This window comes from Stigmatopora nigra, chromosome 16, assembly GCF_051989575.1.
Source record: "Stigmatopora nigra isolate UIUO_SnigA chromosome 16, RoL_Snig_1.1, whole genome shotgun sequence".
NCBI classification, from domain to species: Eukaryota; Metazoa; Chordata; class Actinopteri; order Syngnathiformes; family Syngnathidae; genus Stigmatopora; species Stigmatopora nigra.
The window spans coordinates 4245885-4267329 of record NC_135523.1 but is presented as its reverse complement, the minus strand read 5'-3'; the positions used below and the strand labels follow the sequence as shown (position 1 = coordinate 4267329).

The window sequence follows — 21445 nt, the reverse complement described above, 5'->3', positions numbered from 1 at the left end:
TTCTAGACCCCCAGAAAAAAAATACACAAGTTAAAACTAACAATCTAGGAATGTAATGCTGTTATGTATGGTTAGCAATTAGTGTATATACATGATTACTCGGCTTCTGCCTTCTAGTGGAGAAGAATGTAATTGGTCCTAGTTCTTAGATGCGCAAAGATCAATTATTTGCAGTGAATACATTATTTTCAAACTAATTAAGTAAGACTAGATCATTTCCTGGGGCTCTTTTAACAACCCCTCACGCTATAGTGATGCGTTAGACGAAACATATTCTGTTTTTTTTATTTTTTATAGATGGTCGTTTCACACATTAATGGTGTTATTTTGCCAAGACTTCGACTTAAAAATCTGCATTTAAATGTTCTCGTCGGTCGATGCTGTTGTGAAAAAGGGAGCCTAGATGACACAGGATTTAGGAGATTTTAGTTCTGTGCTGGCTTTTGAATAGGCATTTAGATCTAGCAGCTTAACGTCAAAAAAGGCAAAGTTCAAAGGAGTTCTGTTTCATGCAATACGTAGAGAGTTTATAATGAAAAATGATATGTCACTGCATATGCTTCATCACTGCAGTAAACATCTGTTATACTTGTATACAAACAACAGGTGTTTTGGAATAATGGAGCAGAAATGTTCCACGCTGTTTCCCACCGTCTCACATTTCTAGGATAACTGATCGAAATTAATGACGCAGCTGCCTATCTTTAGCTAACCCTTGTTTCCTCGCCATTCCCCGTTTTTGTCCGGCCAATTCTTTTCATGACAGCTAATTGCGTCTGTAGAGACTTGCTTTGCTGCTCCTAGTTCATAATGACATAGTTATTTTTCCCAACCGCCCAAAACACATCACTCATTATGCTCTCAGCTTGTATTCATTCACAGTCTATGAAACCATCATTAGATTAATACTTCTAGAGAACTGATTGTAGTACTCAAATTTAACAAAGTAGGGCATTAGTAAGCAAAAGCAGCCTGTTCTTTTAAGTTATTCAATAATATTTTCGTCTGTTCTGCAATATACGGTGTGTTCCAAAATGTTTGACCCCATTTCCTAGGCCAATAGTTTCGACAATTTTCATTGGATTGACCTCAAATTTTCACAGCTTGAGAAGAAAGGTGTAAAGATTTTGTGTGTAATGTTTGGCATTTCTATCTTATGCCATTCACTTCAAAAGAAAATTATTAGAGTATGCTCAGATTCAGTCACCGAAATCAATGCAGCAGGCATTCTTAATACATTTTACAAATAAGGCACCAACTACAAATAGTTTTTGAAAACTTGACATCATTCCAACAAAAATTGTCAAAACTATTGGCCGACGAAACGGGGTCAAACATTTTGGAACACCCTGTATATATCTATATAATTTAAATTAGAATAGTTGTGCATCTAAATTGAAATGCCATATGTCATTTTCAAGTCCATAAATGAGCAATGAAAGGAAGTAAAGACAGAAATACATTTTCCTGAAAATGTTTTTCCCCGTTTAGTCAAAAACTTGTTTAAGGATTTTTGAGGTGATTGGAATTCCGCCAATCATTTTGTCCATCACCGAAATGAATTTCAAAATGCTTCCTCGTAGCGAATTGCAAATATGCCCTTGAAGAGCTAGTTGTGAGACGGGTATCATAGCACATCAATCAATCATATTATTAATATGTTTCCATGGCACACTAGCTCCATTATTCATATTATGTCCACAAAATCAATGTCAATCTTCAAGCGATAATAGTCCAACATTATGGGAACAAGAAATTACTTATTTTTTGTGTTCATAAATGGACACAATGAAACTCTGTAGTTTATACTTTTGAATTTAGCTATGCCTCGAATATCAAAATGTATTTTTAAATTATTTACATCTATCCATTGACTGACCTTCATATTGCACTATGACATTAAACTGTATACTTACTACGCAGGACATCAGTGCAGAGCTTTGTAAGGTGTTCATCTGATGGAGACTTGCCCTGAAAAGCAAAGCAAATCTTCTAGTACTTACAGTTTTACAAGACGGTGTTAAAAATAACATGACATTCACGTCCCAGAGGTGTCAAATTTGACTTTAATTTATCAGGAATCCCCTCAGAAAAATAATAAAAGATTATATTGACTCACTGGCTTTCCTGGAAATCCTGGCTGACCTGCTTGACCCGGCAACCCATCTAAGCCAGGAAATCCCCTCGGACCAGCAGCTCCCATGTGTCCGTTGTGGCCCACAGCCCCTTTTATCCCGTCAGTCCCCTTAGGGCCCTCATCCCCTTTCAGCCCTTTCTGAAGGAGAACAAATGGGAAAAATGTGACATGGTAGTTATAGAACATGTTTTGTAGGCATCACTAAAAAAACAGCATCTGTTCTTGATCTTTACAAAGTTGCTACTAATCACTAATGTCTTACATAAAAGCGAAGTATTGTGCCACCTCGAAATTTGTTTTTAAGTGGGCTTTTATAGTGCAATTAAAAGGTAGGATGGAAGCACTTTAGTATCAGGCTGAATATATGCAGTTCCTCAATTAACAATGATGAAGTTTGACTTTTAAAGTGATGTTTGAAAGAAATTTGAACAAATTAGGCTTAATTTAATTTGCAATTCAGCATGTGATTTCCCAATTTCCATTCAAATAGCTATGTTTAAACAACTACTTGATCTAAGTAACTTAAATAACGTTATTTGTCGGTAATACAAAACGATAGACCTGCATAGGAGGTATATCATTTTAGACATCATCAACAAAGGAAAAGGCACATTTTGCAACTGGGAACACTAGCTCTATAAATTTTTAAAACCGGAGTCAGTATAGTAAGTGTTTGCTCTTTCAAACGTGTTCATCTTTGGAAAAATTGCTTTTGTGATGTATATTTTTGCCCGTGGGGGTTAGATTTCCCCAGGCCTGAAGGTATTGGCTCTGTAAGTCTTCCAAAGAAGCTGCGCAGCAGCTTGTCAGGGCTCTTCGCGGTGGGGCAAAATGAGAGAGAATGGATTATATCTAATACCGCAAAGTCTAATTTGACATACCTCTCCTTCCCTTCCCCTGGGTCCCGCTTGGCCCTGATGTAAGAAAAGAGAGCAGATAGGGTGGGGATGAAAAAGAAGAACAGTCAGAACGGAACATATTGAAATGAGTGCTTACATATCAAAGACTGAGACAGCGTCAGAGGAACGATGCTCGCAGTTCTGCATTGGTGATGCTGAGCTGCTCCCCCCCACCCCGAACCCCGCATGTCAAAGCCCTTGGCTTACACAACATTTTAGATTGCTTATTCCAATGCTATCTCAAACCCTCTTTTTGTACTTGCTGTAACAATGAAAAATGCATTTGTGAATCTTTTATTCCTTTAGAAACTGCATCTAGCCTGCACAACTAGTTCTGTCAGGTTGTTTCGTGGAATTGAACACTTAAACATATATCTGAAAGTAGAGGAGTGTTCAATTTACCCTCAAAGTACCGTTTTTTTTAATGAATCATTTCTGATGGCAGTGTCATGTTTCACAAATGATTGTTGCCTCTATTGAAGCCTTTTCATTCCAAAGAATGGGCAGCAAACGTTATTTGGATTAGTCGAGAAAATATTACGTTAGCAAATCGGAGCGTGCAAATTACATTTTTTTTTTTTATAAACTGGCCCCATGGCATGCAATTTTTATCCATCCAAGTGCTGAAGGAACAAAATAAGCTTGGGCTTTTTACTGTATTTAAAGATGTCTTTTGAGATTACTTTTTTTTTTAGATTAGATGTTTAATGAACCAATATAGTGACAACAGTTTGCTACCTAACACTAGGAAAGTTCTGTTTGCTGGCCATGTTTCTTTGAATTTAATTTTCAGCCACTTGCTTCTTGTCTCCCCTACTGTACAATAAAATAAATGGGTTTTAATAGCTCAAAGAACATAAAGTTTTAGTGAATAAAAAAAAAGAACTCCTTAAGGACCCATGGAAAAAAATAAACCAATATATTTCTACATAAGCAAAACAACATTGTATAAGCAAATTATCTCACTTATATGTTTCAATGTCTGAAAATATTACCTGGGGCAGATCTATTTTGACTCATAACAAAATCAAATGATGAGATAGATGAGGTAATGACAAAACATAGTTTCACATTATGGACCTTCAATAAATATTTTAGTGTCATAATGCAGCAGCCTCAGCAGGTACTTTCAGCTGAATTCAGAACAGCTTCCCGCACAAGTGGCCAACAAATATCATGTGCATATTGCTCTGCTGTGTGAATGACTCCCACTTGATGTATCCTTCCTCCCCGTCTACTGAGCCTCCCCAGTTTGTAGATCCCACTTGTGTGATTAGAATCATTACAAGTTGGACCTGATTCACATGGCCCACTCGCATCTGTGTTCAGTGTTCATTTGTCCATGCCTCCTACCCCGATGTCTTTGCCAGCTGCCCCAATTTGTGTAATTGTCTCATTAAACTAGCATTTTCATCAATACTTATTTATATGTTTGAATGTGGCAACACTGAGAAAATGCCACATAAACTAATCACTGTCCAGCTTGTACTACAAACTATATTCATTTCCCTATTAAAAGTACATAGCACACAGCTGTTGAGTTAAATGCCGGTAAAAAATAAATAAATAAATAAAAATACAAAATATATATATATATATATATATATATATATATATATATATATATATATATATATATATATATATATATATATATATATATATATATATATATATATATATATATATATATATATATATATATATATATATATATATATATATATATATATATATATATATATATATATATATATATATATATATATATATATATATATATATATATATATATATATATATATATATATATATATATATATATATATATATATATATATATATATATATATATATATATATATATATATATATATATATATATATATATATATATATATATATATATATATATATATATATATATATATATATATATATATATATATATATATATATATATATATATATATATATATATATATATATATATATATATATATATATATATATATATATATATATATATATATATATATATATATATATATATATATATATATATATATATATATATATATATATATATATATATATATATATATATATATATATATATATATATATATATATATATATATATATATATATATATATATATATATATATATATAGAAATATATTTATTTATTTATAGAAATAAGGGTGACTATACTATATCGTTTTTAAAGGGAAAAAAAAGCCTCACTATACTGCCTTTCTTTATTGCCCATCCTTGCTTGCAGGTAAAGTGCGGACTCGAATCCTGGTGTGGTGTCCTTTTCCCTTAAACAGAAGCAACTGTGTGCATTCAATGGTTTCCAGAAACAATAAGGTAAGGTGTGGCCAATTCGTGGCGCAGTGGTTAACTCACTTGTTTTCTGTGTGGGTGGCCTGGGTTCGAATCCCAGTTGGGACACATTTTCCCTTAGTTATTTCTATATATGTGTAGTCAAGACTTTCCAATAATGACAAACTTATGTGTGCCCAGTTGGCGTAGAGGTTAACTCACCTGCCTACCGTCCAGGGGACCTGGGTTCAAATCCCGGTCGAGACACATTTTCACTTAATTGTTTCTGTGTACTTGAAGTCAAGACACTCAAATGATTACAGAGAAAAGTGTAAGTCACTTGGTGGCGCAGAGGTTAGATCACTGGACTCCCATCTGGGAGACCTGGGTTCGATTCCCGCTGTCGACATTTGGTTGATCACCAAACCATGTAGGTGAGTAAATGGAATATGAAAAAAAAAAAAGAATAACCTTTTTAATTTATTTTAAACACTTAGTCATACTTTTCAGTAAAAGGTTAAATTCCGAACTGCCTTCGGCAGTTCGGAAGACAGTTGAAGGACCTGTATGTGCGAAAGGCGTTCTCGGGTCGGCCTTCGGCCGACCCTCGACCGCTTGCTTGGTCAGTCAACCGCCGACACCGGGGATCGATCCAACACCTCTCCGGCCGAAGGCGAGTGTGCAACCCACTACACCAACTCGTGCCCCACTTATACATAGGTGTTGAAACGTTTTATCCAAGGAAACGGGGTGAAACACTTAGTCATTTTTTGGACAAAATGCTTCATCCACCACTGAATACTTATATACTTAGACATTAGAACTTAATTTTTTAACCGAATATTTGGAAAATCATTGCAGGCACTTGGATTCGAACCAAGGACCACAGATGTGGGAGACTGATGACTTAGCCACTGGGCCACCACTCTGTGAGAGAAGTTGGTAATACTTATACTCTTATCCCATTCATTTACCTGAATAATATTTGGAAAATCTTTGGAGGTACTGGGAATTGAACCCAGGACCACAGAGGTGGCAGACTGATGACTTAGCCACTGGGCCACCACTCTGTGAGAGAAGTTGGTAATACTTATACTCTTATCCCATTCATTTACCTGAATAATATTTGGAAAATCTTTGGAGGTACTGGGAATTGAACCCAGGACCACAGAGGTGGCAGACTGATGACTTAGCCACTGGGCCACCACTCTGTGAGAGAAGTTGGTAATACTTATACTCTTATCCCATTCATTTACCTGAATAATATTTGGAAAATCTTTGGAGGTACTGGGAATTGAACCCAGGACCACAGAGGTGGCAGACTGATGACTTAGCCACTGGGCCACCACTCTGTGAGAGAAGTTGGTAATACTTATACTCTTATCCCATTCATTTACCTGAATAATATTTGGAAAATCTTTGCAGGCACTGGGAATTGAACCCAGGACCAAAGAGGTGGCAGACTGATGACTTAGCCACTGGGCCACCACTCTGTGGAAGAAGTTGGTAATACTTATACTCTTATCTCATTCAATACCTGAATAATATTTGGAAAATCTTTGCAGGCACTGGGAATTGAACCTAGGACCACGTATGGGGCAGACTGATGACTTAGCCACTGGGCCACCACTCTGTGAGAGAAGGGAGTAATACTTATACTCTTATCTCATTCATTTACCTGAATAATATTTGGAAATTCTTTGCCGGCGCTGGGAATTGAACCCAGGACCACAGAGGTGGCAGACTGATGACTTAGCCACTGGGCCACCACTCTGTGAGAGAAGTTGGTAATACTTATACTCTTATCCCATTCATTTACCTGAATAATATTTGGAAAATCTTTGGAGGTACTGGGAATTGAACCCAGGACCACAGAGATGGCAGACTGATGACTTAGCCACTGGGCCACCACTCTGTCAGAGAAAGTAGTAAGACTTATACTCTTATCTCATTCATTTACCTGAATAATATTTGGAAAATCTTTGCAGGCACTGGGAATTGTACCCAGGACCACAGAGGTGGCAGACTGATAACTTAACCACTGAGCCACCACCCTGTGAGACAAGGTAGTAATACTTATACTCTTATCTCACCCAATACATGAGTAATATTTGGAAAATCTTTGCCGACACTGGGAATTGAACCCAGGACCACAGTGGTGGCAGACTGATGACTTAGCCACTGGGCCACCACCCTGTGAGAGAAGGTAGTAATACTTATACTCTTATCTCACCCAATACCTGAGTAATATTTGGAAAATTTTGCAGGCACTTGGATTCGAACCAAGGACCACATATGTGGGAGACTGATGACTTAGCCACTGGGCCACCACCCTGTGAGAGAAGGTAGTAATACTTATACTCATATCTCAATCATTTACCTGAATAATATTTGGAAAAACGTTGCAGGCACTGGGAATTGAACCTAGGACCACAGATGTGGCAGACTGATGACTTAGCCACTGGGCCACCACTCTGTGAGAGAAGGTAGTAATACTTATACTCTTATCTCATTCATTTACCTGAATAATATTTGGAAAATCTTTGGAGGTACTGGGAATTGAACCCAGGACCACAGAGATGGCAAACTGATGACTTAGCCACTGGGCCACCACTCTGTGAGAGAAAGTAGTAATACTTATACTCTTATCTCATTCATTTACCTGAATAATATTTGGAAAATCTTTGCCGACACTGGGAATTGAACCCAGGACTACAGAGGTGGCAGACTGATGACTTAGCCACTGGGCCACCACTCTGTGAGAGAAGGTAGTAATACTTATACTCTTATCTCACTCATTTACCTGAATAATAGTTGGAAAAACTTTGCAGGCACTTGGAATTGAACCAATGACCACAGATGTGGGAGACTGATGACTTAGCCACTGGGCCACAAACTGTGAAAGAAGGTAGTAATACTTATACTCTTATCTCACCCAATACCTGAGTAATATTTGGAAAAACTTTGCAGGCACTGGGAATTGAACCTAGGACCACAGATGTGGCAGACTGATGACTTAGCCACTGGGCCACAAACTGTGAATGAAGGTAGTAATACTTATACTCTTATCTCATTCATTTACCTGAATAATATTTGGAAAATCTTTGGAGGTACTTGGAATTGAACCCAGGACCACAGAGGGGTCAGACTGATGACTTAGCCACTGGGCCACCACCCTGTGAGAGAATGACGTAATACTTATACTCTTATCTCATTCAACACCTGAATAATATTTGGAAAATCTTTGCAGGCACTGGGAATTGAACCCAGGACAACAGATGTGGGGGACTAATGACTTAACCACTGGGCCACCACTCTGTGAGAGAAGTCAGTAATACTTATACTCTTATCTCTTTCATTTACTTGAATAATATTGGGAAAATCTTTGCAGGCACTTGGATTTGAACCAAATACCTCTGATGTGGAAGACTGATGACTTATCCACTGGACCACCACCCTGTGAAGGTAAGTGGTAGTACTTATAGTTGTATCCCTTTCATTTACCTGAATAATAGTGGGAAAATCTTTGCATGTACTTGGACTTGAACCCAAGACTAAATGGGTGGACGACTGAATACTTATCCACTGGGCCACCACCCTGTGAAGGTAAGTGGTAGTATACTTGTACTTTTATACCTTTCATTTACCTGAATAATAGTGGGAAAATCTTTGCATGTACTTGGACTTGAACCCAAGACCAAAGAGGGGGAAGACTGAATACTTATCCACTAGGCCACCACCCTGTGAAGGAAAGTGGTAGTACTTGTACTTTTATCCCTTTCATTTACCTGAATAATAGTGGGAAAATCTTTGCATGTACTTGGAATTGAACCCAAGACTAAATGGGTGGAAAACCGAATACTTATCCACTGGGCCACCACCCTGCAAAGGTTAGTGGTAGTACTTGTACTTTTATCCCTTTCATTTACCTGAATAATAGAGGGAAAATCTTTGCAAGTACTTGGACTTGAACCCAAGACCAAAGAGGGGGAAGACTGAATACTTATCCACTGGGCCACCACCCTGCAAAGGTTAGTGGTAGTACTTGTACTTTTATCCCTTTCATTTACCTGAATAATAGAGGGAAAATCATTGCATGTACTTGGACTTGAACCTAAGACCAAAGAGGTGGAAGACTGAATACTTATCCACTGGGCCACCACCCTGTGAAGGTAAGTGGTAGTACTTATAGTTGTATCCCTTTCATTTACCTGAATAATAGTAGGAAAATCATTGCATGTACTTGGACTTGAACCTAAGACCAAAGAGGGGGAAGACTGAATACTTATCCACTAGTCCACCACCCTGTGAAGGAAAGTGGTAGTACTTGTACTTTTATCCCTTTCATTTACCTGAATAATAGAGGGAAAATCTTTGCATGTACTTGGACTTGAACCCAAGATCAAAGAGGTGGAAGACTGAATACTTATCCACTGGGCCACCACCCTGCAAAGGATGGTGGTAGTACTTGTACTTATATCCCTTTCATTTACCTGAATAATAGTAGGAAAATCATTGCATGTACTTGGACTTGAACCTAAGACCAAAGAGGTGGAAGACTGAATACTTATCCACTGGGCCACCACCCTGTGAAGGAAAGTGGTAGTACTTGTACTTTTATCCCTTTCATTTACCTGAATAATAGTGGCAAAATTATTGCATACACTTGGACTTGGACTTGAACCCAAGACCAAAGAACGGGAAGACTGAATACTTATCCACTGGGCCACCACCCTGTGAAGGAAAGCGGTAGTACTTGTACTTTTATCCCTTTCATTTACCTGAATAATAGTGGGAAAATCTTTGCATGAACTTGGAATTGAACCCAAGACTATATAGGTGGAAGACTGAAGACTTATCCACTGGGCCACCACCCTGTGAAGGTAAGTGGTAGTACTTATAGTTGTATCCCTTTCATTTACCTGAATAATAGTGGGAAAATCTTTGCAAGTACTTGGACTTGAACCCAAGACCAAAGAGGTGGAATACTGAATACTTATCCACTGGGCCACCACCCTGTGAAGGTAAGTGGTAGTACTTATAGTTGTATCCCTTTCATTTACCTGAATAATAGTGGCAAAATCATTGCCTGCACTTGGACTTGAACCCAAGACCAAAGAGGGGGAAGACTGAATACTTATCCACTGGGCCACCACCCTGTGAAGGATTGTGGTAGTACTTGTACTTTTATCCCTTTCATTTACCTGAATAATAGTGGGAAAATCTTTGCATGTACTTGGTATTGAACCCAAGACTATATAGGTGGGAGACTGAAGGCTTATCCACTGGGCCACCACCCTGTGAAGGTAAGTGGTAGTACTTATAGTTGTATCCCTTTCATTTACCTGAATAATATTTGGAAAATCTTTGGAGGTACTGGGAATTGAACCCAGGACCACAGAGATGGCAGACTGATGACTTAGCCACTGGGCCACCACTCTGTGAGAGAAAGTAGTAATACTTATACTCTTATCCCTTTCATTTACCTGAATAATATTGGGAAAATCTTTGGAGACACTAGGACTTGAACCCAGGATCACAGAGGTGAGAGACTGATGACTTAACCACTGGTCCACCACTCTCCCAGATTATGCAATAGTATTTGTTGTTTAAAAGCCTAACCCTATACATGGTCTTTGTCTGACCCTAACTCTATATATAAAATGAAACATTTAATGTACTGAAATGTGAAGCAATGTATCTGATAGGGCTTTAGTTTGTCAGATGTTACTGCAACGGCAACATTTTACGAAAGATGATACTTGTTTTTTTACATCATGTTTTAGAAAGTCCAGTATTGCCACACATATGAGTGAGCAGTTGGAACACTGTGTCATGTGCATGAGCATCTCAGCCTTGCTTTGGGAAAACATGTTGTTTCTCCAACAACCATTCCAATTGGCATATTGATGCTGATTTGGGTTGTTTATTGAATATTCAATTTTTCACCCCCATTTTTGGCATCTTGTAATTGACCATTTTCTTCCGACAAAGTGGGGGCAAAAGAAAGACTGCACAAATTAGATTCAGGACGGGCACTGTTTCAGCTTGGAGTGTCTTTGCACAGAAATATGAGCCTCAAGCCACATTAAAAAGGCTGTAACTACCAAATTAGGTCTTGAAGCCCAAGACAATGTTCTTATGGAGGATCTGCCTCCTTTCGATGCCCTTGTGCTGGCTCATATTCTCCATAAACGTATTAAGATTCATACAAATGCACATTGCAACGTCAGTGCCTCTGCTGCAACTAGAGAAATATAAACTTTACTGTCACCCAGTGGAAGTAAAAGAAACCCACACTTACAGGTACTGCAGGGAAGCCTGGCTCTCCATCTCTCCCGCGGTCCCCCTGTGAAAAGACATAGCAATTAGGTAAAGTTTATGTCTGTTTGTTTACACCCCGCTTGTGAATATTGTGTCTTGTGTGTGTGGAGGAGTTCGAGAGAACACAATAATTGATGGAAGTGTGCGTGTGCTTGCATGCGTCAGGAATAGAGGGACTCAGAAAGAGAAAAGGTCACGCTTACCTCCAGCAACCAATAAGAGAAACCCACTGAGAGAGTGGATAGAAACTAGCTAGCTGTGACCTTTAACAAACCTGACTCTATCTTGTGTATGTATGACTTACAAAAGACACATCCACAAGCTCTGATACTGACTATTCCCTTCCTTGCACTCCCATGAGCCATCAGACTCTTTGCCTTCCGTGCATATAGAGTGCAGAGATTGCTAAAATAATTTATTACCGCATTTTGATTGCTCGATTTGCTCGAACAGGGACAGTCTTCACACAGCTGACTAAAAGCTCATTCCCGAATGCAGTACTATTTCGTACATTTTCAAGAAAAACAGCGCAAACCACTATAGCATTCCATTTCAAACTAAACCATCGACTGCATATGTTTGATAGGATTGTCATAACAGTTTTCATGAGTTTGAAGCAACCCTGTCATTGGTATTCAGGCAGCCGATAATTACTATACACGCCAACAATAATACTGAAAACCATTCGTTTACAGTGAGAAGGTTGCAAGGAACAGTTTTGAAAAGCCAGAATAACACAAATCTAACATGATGAATTCTTGTGGCGGTCATTCAAGACTTAAAATTCTATATTTCATGACAATGATTGCAAACTGAAGTATTGCTACGAGGTCAAGATAAAATGCAGCTATTTCACAAAACAGAATGAAACGTTATATCAATGTATTTTTATAAGTTACAGGGGTGTTTTGGTCAGAATAAAACCATTTTGGTGATAAGGATACATTTTTTGCCTCTATGTTACTGTAATTTACATAAATCCATGCTTTTATTTTGATGTTTTTGCTTGAGAAATTTCATGGAGGTGAAATAATATGTGTGGCTAAAAAAGTCATCAAATCCTTGTACAATGTGTCCAATTTCTACAAAACTGTAACTGATGGAGGTTAAATCAGCAAAAAGACAGAAATTAATTGCAATACATATTTGCCATGGAATTGAACCTGAGACCCATAGGTGGAAGACTGAAGACTTATCCACTGGGCCACCACCCTGTGAGGGTGAGTGGTAGTACTTGTAGTTTTATCCCTTTCATTTATTTACCTGAATAATATTGGGAAAATCTTTGCATGTACTTGGAATTGAACCCAAGACCAAATAGGTGAAAGACTGAATACTTATCCACTGGGCCACCACCCTGTGAAAGTAAGTGGTAGTACTTGTACTTTTATCCCTTTCATTTACCTGAATAATAGTGGGAAAAACTTTGCATGTACTTGGACTTGAACCCAAGACCAAAGAATTGGAAGACTTAATACTTATCCACTGGGCCACCACCCTGTGAAGGTAAGTGGTAGTACTTGTACTTTTATCCCTTTCATTTACCTGAATAATAGTGGCAAAATATTTGCACGTACTTGGACATGAACCCAAGAGCAAAGAGGTGGAAGACTGAATACTTATCCACTGGGCCACCACCCTGTGAAGATAAGTGGTAGTACTTGTACTTTTATCCCTTTAAATTACCTGAATAATCGTGGCAAAATATTTGCACGTACTTGGACTTGAACCCAAGAGCAAAGAGGTGGAAGACTGAATACTTATCCACTGGGCCACCACCCTGTGAAGGTAAGTGGTAGTACTTGTATTTTTATCCCTTTCATTTACCTGAATAATAGTGGGAAAAATTTTGCATGTACTTGGAATTGAACCCAAGACCAAAGAGGTGGAAGACTGAAGACTTATCCACTGGGCCACCACCATGTGAAGGTGAGTGGTAGTACTTGTACCTTTATCCCTTTCATCAACTTGAATAATAGTGAGAAAATCTTTGCATGTACTTGGAATGAGGTTACATTTGTTGCCTCTATGTTACTGTAATTTACATAAATCCATGCTTTTATTTTGATACTTTTGCTTGAGAAATTTCATGGAGGTGAAATAATATATGGGTTGCCAAAAAAGTCATCAAATAATTGTACAATGTGTCCAATTTCAGCTCATCTCCTCTACAAAACTGTAACTGATGGAAGTTGACTCAGCAAACAGACAGAAATGAATTGCAATACATATTTGTCATGTGCATTTCATGGGCTAATGCATCAGTCTTTAATTTCATTTGAAGGCCGATTATATTGTTGAATTACTGTCCTGTTGTCATGGTTCAATATGACGTTTTTATATACAGGCTCCACAAATGCTGTCTATAGGAAGCTACTCAAAAGTCAAAAGAGCTAAACTGCCTCCCTGTGGCTCGGTGTGGTAAGCCAATCTCTTCCCTCTAAAAATGATGACAACTGAAAACGACCTAAGCACTTGTTGACTTAGAATAGGTTTGACTTGTGTATTGTTTGACAACAGGCATGCTTATTTTCCTTAAAACTGGTAGAAAAAATATGCCATTATTGTTCATTCTTATCTTATTTTAATAAAGTATATTTCACAGATGGTACTAGTTATTGGATTGTGTCCTACTTAAATGTTTAACACTGGATGACGCAAAAACTATTTTAGAAAAGTTATCTTTAGTATGAATAACATACAAAAAGCAGGTTGCTGAAGAAATAATAAAGCAAACTTTTCTTACCTTATCTCCTTTTGAGCCTCGTGGACCCACTTCTCCCTAGAGAAAACATCTATGTTAATGTCAATTGTAAAAACAAACACAAAAAGAAAACGTACAACACTTGAAACAGTCTAAATTATGAATAGCTGACACATTTGGTCCAATCAGTCACATTAAATGACATTCATGCCATTTCTGTTAAAAAAGTAGACTACTTGGACAACATAAAAATATGTGGAAGCACTATGTCAACCCAATGAAGCTAGAAATTAATGCCTATTATTTACTTGGGCGTAAAACATTGGGCTAATGTTTAGTAGTACTAAAAACTCTTACCCAATGACCTTTGTATCCAGGATGCCCAGGGGCCCCTGGTAAGCCTGGGAAACCTGGCTCCCCTGTTGAACCCTAAAAATGTGAAATTGATTTAGTCAAAGGCATTTGAAATCAATAAATAATCTGGAATTTAATAACAAAAAGACCATACATCCAAACTGAAAGGAGACAAATTGCACTAATATTGACCTATATGAATACTACATTGACAACCAGCCCTATTTTGAATGTCATGAAAGACTGAAACTGATTATTAATCTATTTAGAGAAAATAATGCATCATGCATCCCTAAGTAAGAGATATTAATATGGGAAGCATGGCAGGAGCATGTGGCTCTAACATCTGTCTTGCAGTGTGTGGTGTCCACAGGGTCTCGGTTTCCTCCCACATTGAAAAACAAATGCATGTTAGGTTAATTGAAGACTAACCGAGAGTGGCTGTTTATCTTATCTGCCTTGTGATTAGCTGGTATGCAGTTAAAAGTGTACCCCATATTCTACCTCAAAGTTAGTGAGGATAACCTCAGCTCACCCTGTAAAAAGGATGAATGGATCGACGCATAATATGGCATTGACGATCCAGTTGAACTTAACTTTATTTGTAATTGATCATTTCAGAATGGGAACAGTAAGTATAAAACTGCTGAGTATTTATAGCAGAAAGAATTATCAGAAAAAATGTGCTTTTTGGCTCTTCCATTTTACATGAAAACTGCAATAAACTGCAAAGGCAGGGTAATAAACGGCAACTGTTATGGTTTCATCAATTCATTTGGGGATTGCTCATTTATTTTTTATACTGAGGGAAATATGATAGGAAATGAAAACATGGGCATTACCATTTGTTTAAGATATTAAGCAGCTTGGCAGTACATTTCATTTTATTTCTACTTTTGTCTCTGTCTTTGTAAATGTGTATTTAAAATGATATATTAAGTATGTATCAAACTTATTAATGCATTCCAAACCGCTTGTACAAAACATGATTGTTATTCTTAGTTCCATTAAAGAAGAATAACCTAACAAGCTGCAGATTTTATTTGTATTGGATGAATAATACAACATCGCAGTAGCTTCAGTTATCTTTAAACAATATTGACTGCTCCAATACAACCCAAAACTGTGTTTTATTTTCTTGTGTATATTTTTTTATTTATTTCAAGTGATTTGTTGAGGTTATATACAACATTAATGCTAGAAAGGTTTTTAAAATTATATGCCCTGGTCTTATTTAATATACTGCCTATCACATATTTGTTGTAGCCACTGAACTTTACAGAAGGTCTTATCTTAACAATGGAAAAAATAAAAAAAAGATATAATCTGCTCAACCCACCTTCTGCCCTGCTGAACCAAGACAGGCATTACTGGTAACCCGTGAATCACCGCAGTTCCCCTAGAATAAAACACACATTAGCATTCATCATAGGAAAAATGTAAGTACACATGAAAAAAAGGCATACATTATAGCTGCAAGAGTATTGTGTATTAGATATGGTATGCATGTATTAAATGGTTACTAAGCAACAAACGAGTCATGTCGTCATTATACTATCAGTCAATTACCAGTCTCATTTCGGGGAAAACTTATCAAATTCCCAGCATAGCATTTAAGCATCTTTGAGGGTCCTGCAAACCACTATATGAATAGAATGCATTGATTTTACTGTAATTGTAGAAAGCTAGAGTTTTCTCTATTCAAGCAGAAATTCCATTTATTTAACATTAAGCTCTTGTGTAACTACACAACAACTTTTTTAAGAGCACTTCTCCAAATATATTTAATCTGAAAAGCTAACCACCTATATCATTGTCCCTAATACTGCTCTAAAAATTCCGAAAATCTCCACAAATGGCTGCACAGAAGTTTAAATGAATTGTATCGCGTGATGAAATATCAAAAGTGGGTTGTACAACAACATGATAACTAAACAGAGATTGCATTTCTTCTTTGATTAAGAGCTTTAAATATAGCTTTTGGAATTATTCCAAATGACCATAAAATCTATGGCAAACTTGCTAGTTCACTCCAAACTTGTTTACTCCGTTAATTAAAAGTGTTGCGAAGCATTCAGCAAATGTCACACAATTCTGCCGTTTATTTTGTGCTGGCTGATTACATTGTCAAATTACGAAAAACCATTCTTGCGAAAACAAACAAAATCTGCAATCTTGGAAAGAGAAAAAAACAAGAATCACATTTTCAACATTGTGCCCCATGATTCAAGTGAATAATTCCAAAATGTAGCAATATTCACATCACCAGACAAACTGACCATTTAATTTGCCAACTAATTTATGTCATCCCACACAATATTTACTTTTCCACAAGAACATTAAGTGAAAACTGGGCGATATTCAAAGAAGCTGATAATAGCCAATTGACTAGGGAGCACCATTAGCATAATAACTAATTATATCGTTCAGCACATAGACCTTGGGAACGTCTTGGCCGATCTCTGCCGACAGCCCCTGTTTTGAGGCTAGATATTGGAGGAGAAAGCGGGGAAGGGCCAGGGGGAGTGATGCAAGGGGATGAGTGAGGAAGGGGATGAGAGGAGAGAGTTGGATGAAAGAAACACTGTGCTCTGGGCTCAATGTGACAGAGTGCATGACGGCTTAGTCAGGAGGCACTGGGGAAGAAATGAGATGGCTCAGGTCCATGCACACACTCTCTTTGCCCCTCACACACACACACTGTATTTGCATTCTGGTGCAGGCAAACACACATTGCCTATGCATTTGCAACTAAGTGTTAAGACTGAGTTTGTTACTGCATCCTCTTCCCTGTATTCAGCAGGTTTGCCAAGAGGAATTGATCATTATGCAAGATCGATCCTGATACTCAGTTGGTTATACATGGTAGTACCGTCTACATCAGCAGTCATCACTATCTTTCCCTACAAAGGCCACGAGCCAACTGTGGCACCCTGCCTATTTTTCAATGTCCTGAAGCAAACTCTGAAAATATCATTGGATACGGCATGCACAAGAAAGTTGGGTGCAGCCAACATATTTGTACTCCCCATCTTGAACACTAGATGGAGGGAGTCAATTAAACAGTGCATCTACTTAGACTTATGACTATGATTACCCAGATTTAAATTGCACATTAACATAATGTATGACTGCCTCAGAGGTGCAAAACTATAACAGTCATAAATGAAATGCTCCATTGTATAAAAATCAGTGCAATCATGCCTTCAACTTTCTTCAATCTGCAGTTGCAGAACTAACAATGAATTGGGCATTTGACATGTGACTTGATTTGTTCCCTACTTATTCACCAAGTCTAACAATAGCTATGCCTTCGAGAGTCGATGGAACACACTGATATATTTTCTATAATGCCGTGGTGCCTATCAACCTTCTTTTATGATGTGGCCTTTTAGGCGGCAGCATCTCTACTGCAGACAAAAACAGGATTAACAAACGAAATGGCGCGCCAGCCCTGTCCTGGATCAACCTTTCTATACAATGAAGGAGGTTTCTGACAGGAGAACTGCAGCCAAGTTACACAGACAGTACCCACTGTGCCAGACAAATACACTGATGGTTCAATAATTAAACATTGCTCCTGGTTGCCCTCCTCAGACCCCCCTAAAAAGGTTATTACTAACTAATTAATAAACCTAATCTCTTAAAAGATAATTGTGTAATATTTTACAACGTGGTATGGAAATTACTTTGGGAGCCTGCCCTATGTCTCATTATTACCCAAAGCATAAAGCACAAGAGAATAAAACAATGTTAAAACTTTATGCTGCAGTTAGGACAGCATATCCCTGTCTGATTCATAGCAAATAGGAGCAGATGGCGACAGCCAATCATTCATACTAAAACGCATGCCATGCAAATTTAAATACATATGTCACAAGAGGGCAGCAGAGCTAACTCCATACTGCGCAATTATTCACTCTGTGATAAGATAAATCTAGCTCTCCAACTACTCACCATCACACTATTATTATCATACAGTATTGGAGTGGTTCTAAATTATTATTGTTAATATCATAACCATACACCAGTGACATAGAAACAATTATACAACATAGTTGAGTTTAGTAATATACATATGTACCAAGTCCATAATGTTATTGGTCATAAAACATTGCATGCACCAGTACATGACAGCAGGACCACGATAAAAAAAAAACTGAACTACGTTGTAATATATTAAAATTATATAATAAATTGAAACCTACCGATGGTCCTTGAATGCCAGGTGGTCCTTGCAAACCCCTTTCTCCCTGCAAAAGATAATTATACATTTATTTGAAGGGACTATCCTCATTGTGTCAAAGGTCATTCATTTTTTTTCTTACGTTACCTGAGGGCCCTGTGGTCCTGCATCTCCTGGGGGTCCTGGAACACCCTGTTGATGTCAAAGCAACATGTTATAGAATAATAATTGTAGTTCTAAATAAATGAACTAATAAAATAAAACAATATTATCATGTCACTTGCAGGTGTTTGACGATGTGGTTTGACTTTGAAAATAGTTTGATTTTCAAGACATGTATTTGTACTTTGTAGATGTCCTCAACCCACTTTTACTTACAATGGTCTTATGATGGACACCAACTCAGATTGTCGCTATAGAAAAGTTGCCAAGTATCTAATTTAAAATGTGGCATGGGAAAATGTCCTTTTTATCAGGTGTAAAAGTGACCTAAATATAAACTGCTTTCTTTAAACTCAAACATCAAAGTATAGTTAAAAAAGAAAAGGAAAAAAGTCACACAAGTGGAGGGGGATTTTGTCTTGTGGTTTAAGCTTTCTATAGCACTTGGGTGTGATATAAACTTTGAAATGGTTCCTGACTTAAAATAAAAAAAATAAAAATCATGTTATTCAACTCAAGGTAAACTTGCATTTGGTTGAACCCTTCTTTAAAGACCCCATCTATATTTCTTATCTGGAGCTACTGTATCACTAAAGAAATTGATTTCACAGACTCTGTGGTTATTCCGTCCATGTAATTTCAATTTGCCTCAGTATGATGGCGTATAGAAGGTTGTTGTTCTTTGATTTTATCTTAAAAATCCCACATCCATTCTAATATCCATATTTGCATTCATATCAAAAAAAAGTTATGTCTGTTTTTACTATTTGTGGTGACACATTTCAATTTGTATGTGTGTGTTTTTGGGGTGAGCATGTGGTGTGCGTGCATGCATGTTTGTTAGAATGCAGGCTGTAAGGACTTTATTGGTGTTTAAAAGGAAAACAACATCCCAAGTTCTCATGCTGATGTCCTAATTAGACTTTCCGTCAAATCTTTATGTCCCCAGTCCACATAAAAAAAAACTACATGCTACTCTTTACCCGCAAAACATTAGCTTGCCAGTAAATCAGGTTTTTTTTTAATGTTTTACTGCATCTATCATGCAAAAGCTCACTCTGCAGTCATCCTGTTTTGAGCATACTGAATTCCTGCATATATTTAATTTAGCAGGGAGTAGTTAGACTCAGTGTAATGCATATGAAATGTCTGTCACGTACTGTTATCCACTCACCGGGACTCCTTGAGCTCCAACAGTACCGGGATCTCCCTGAGGACATGACACATGTGTCAGTGCTTTACAAGATCCGGTGTGCTTACTGAATAATGTGTGATGATTATCTAGATTTTGTCACGTAATCCTGTCAACACTGCTGAAAAGAGGATAAGATTAGAAGGGACTCATCAAATACATCCTGAGGAGAGACAACAAAGGGTAGTTTAGAATTAAATGTAGAGTTCCTGTTGCGTGCCATCAGCTTAGCAAACATTTGAAAGCAAAAAAAAAGGTGATCCTAGAATTATGTTCCCCTCAAGATGATGAAATGACAAATAATCCTGTTTGCAAATCATTTGCTATTGTGTAATGACAAATACGCTACCCATGGTCTACTTTTCTTAATCATGGTAACCATTTATACATAATCTGTTTGTCACGCTTGGCCACGTGTTTTAGGGAGTCTTGTGGCCTGTAAAACAGCAAACCAAACACATGGTTTACCACAACAAAGCGTGTAATTAAAGTTGCAACAAGCCCAGCAGATTGAACTTCTTAGTTTTTCTCTCTCAGACAGTTTGATACTTTTAGGTTGTTTGTTGAACAGGAACAACATGTAAGTACTCGCAAGTGAAATTGTTCCAATGTTCTACCACCAAGCTCTGACTAAGGTGTTTTATTTTAGAAAATAGCATACAATTGTCATATGCCATGACTAGATACTACTTTAAAATAAGACTTTGCCCTTCTTATAGTGAAGAATAATTTGTTACTCAGGGCTGGTCCAGCCAAACAAACATTCACATTTAAAATTAATGGAAAACTAAACCTTCAATGAGCTTTTGTGGAATATGGAAGGATGCATGGAAAACTTAGTCAATTAATCATGTTTGGAAAATTGAAAAAAAAAGTGTAGTATTTTTTACATGTACATCACACAATTCAAAACAACTCTTTGCCAATTTAAACTAGCGCCTAAATCAACATTTGAAACCATTTGATGTATTTACTGAGCTGTCTTTAAACATTAGGTTCTCCCTAAGCTAGACTAAAAAGCTGAAGTAAACGAAGAAAAAAAAATCCACTGTAGTAAAGTGTCAAACTATGTAATTTCACCTTAAACTGTCTATGCAATAACAAAAATGTGTGCTGTAATTTTTCCACCTCAAGGGATTTAGAATCGCCCCAAGGTGT

General features: G+C 37.3%; 1 protein-coding gene and 1 long non-coding RNA gene across 11 annotated transcripts in view; one reads left to right on the top strand and one right to left on the bottom strand.

Annotated features, from left to right (window-relative positions):
- The window catches only part of LOC144209665 (uncharacterized), a 50483-nt gene extending 36188 nt beyond the window's left edge, over positions 1 to 14295 (top strand). Inside the window, exons 11-25 of one of the 10 annotated variants that reach the window (XR_013329194.1) lie at positions 5322 to 5410; positions 6227 to 6871; positions 6931 to 6998; positions 7092 to 7152; positions 7354 to 7431; positions 7514 to 7571; positions 7633 to 7710; positions 7774 to 7851; positions 8076 to 8133; positions 8197 to 8273; positions 8336 to 8412; positions 8476 to 8543; positions 8616 to 8692; positions 8757 to 8830; positions 11672 to 14295. This is a non-coding gene — a long non-coding RNA (uncharacterized LOC144209665). Of the gene's footprint in view, positions 1 to 5321; positions 5411 to 6226; positions 7432 to 7513; positions 7572 to 7632; positions 7711 to 7773; positions 7852 to 8075; positions 8134 to 8196; positions 8274 to 8335; positions 8413 to 8475; positions 8544 to 8615; positions 8693 to 8756; positions 8831 to 8918; positions 9154 to 11671 lie in introns of those variants that run through there. The other 9 variants (XR_013329193.1, XR_013329196.1, XR_013329192.1 and 6 more) reach the window with 9 other exon arrangements.
- The window catches only part of LOC144209667 (uncharacterized), a 35383-nt gene that overhangs the window by 2929 nt on the left and 11009 nt on the right, over positions 1 to 21445 (bottom strand). Inside the window, exons 18-27 of the mRNA XM_077736106.1 lie at positions 20270 to 20305; positions 19081 to 19125; positions 18956 to 19000; positions 16087 to 16146; positions 14751 to 14822; positions 14436 to 14471; positions 11670 to 11714; positions 3019 to 3051; positions 2120 to 2275; positions 1917 to 1971 (exon numbers count right to left, since the gene is read on the bottom strand). Coding sequence (XP_077592232.1) covers positions 1917 to 1971; positions 2120 to 2275; positions 3019 to 3051; positions 11670 to 11714; positions 14436 to 14471; positions 14751 to 14822; positions 16087 to 16146; positions 18956 to 19000; positions 19081 to 19125; positions 20270 to 20305 — 583 coding nt within the window. The remainder of the gene's footprint in view (positions 1 to 1916; positions 1972 to 2119; positions 2276 to 3018; positions 3052 to 11669; positions 11715 to 14435; positions 14472 to 14750; positions 14823 to 16086; positions 16147 to 18955; positions 19001 to 19080; positions 19126 to 20269; positions 20306 to 21445) is intronic.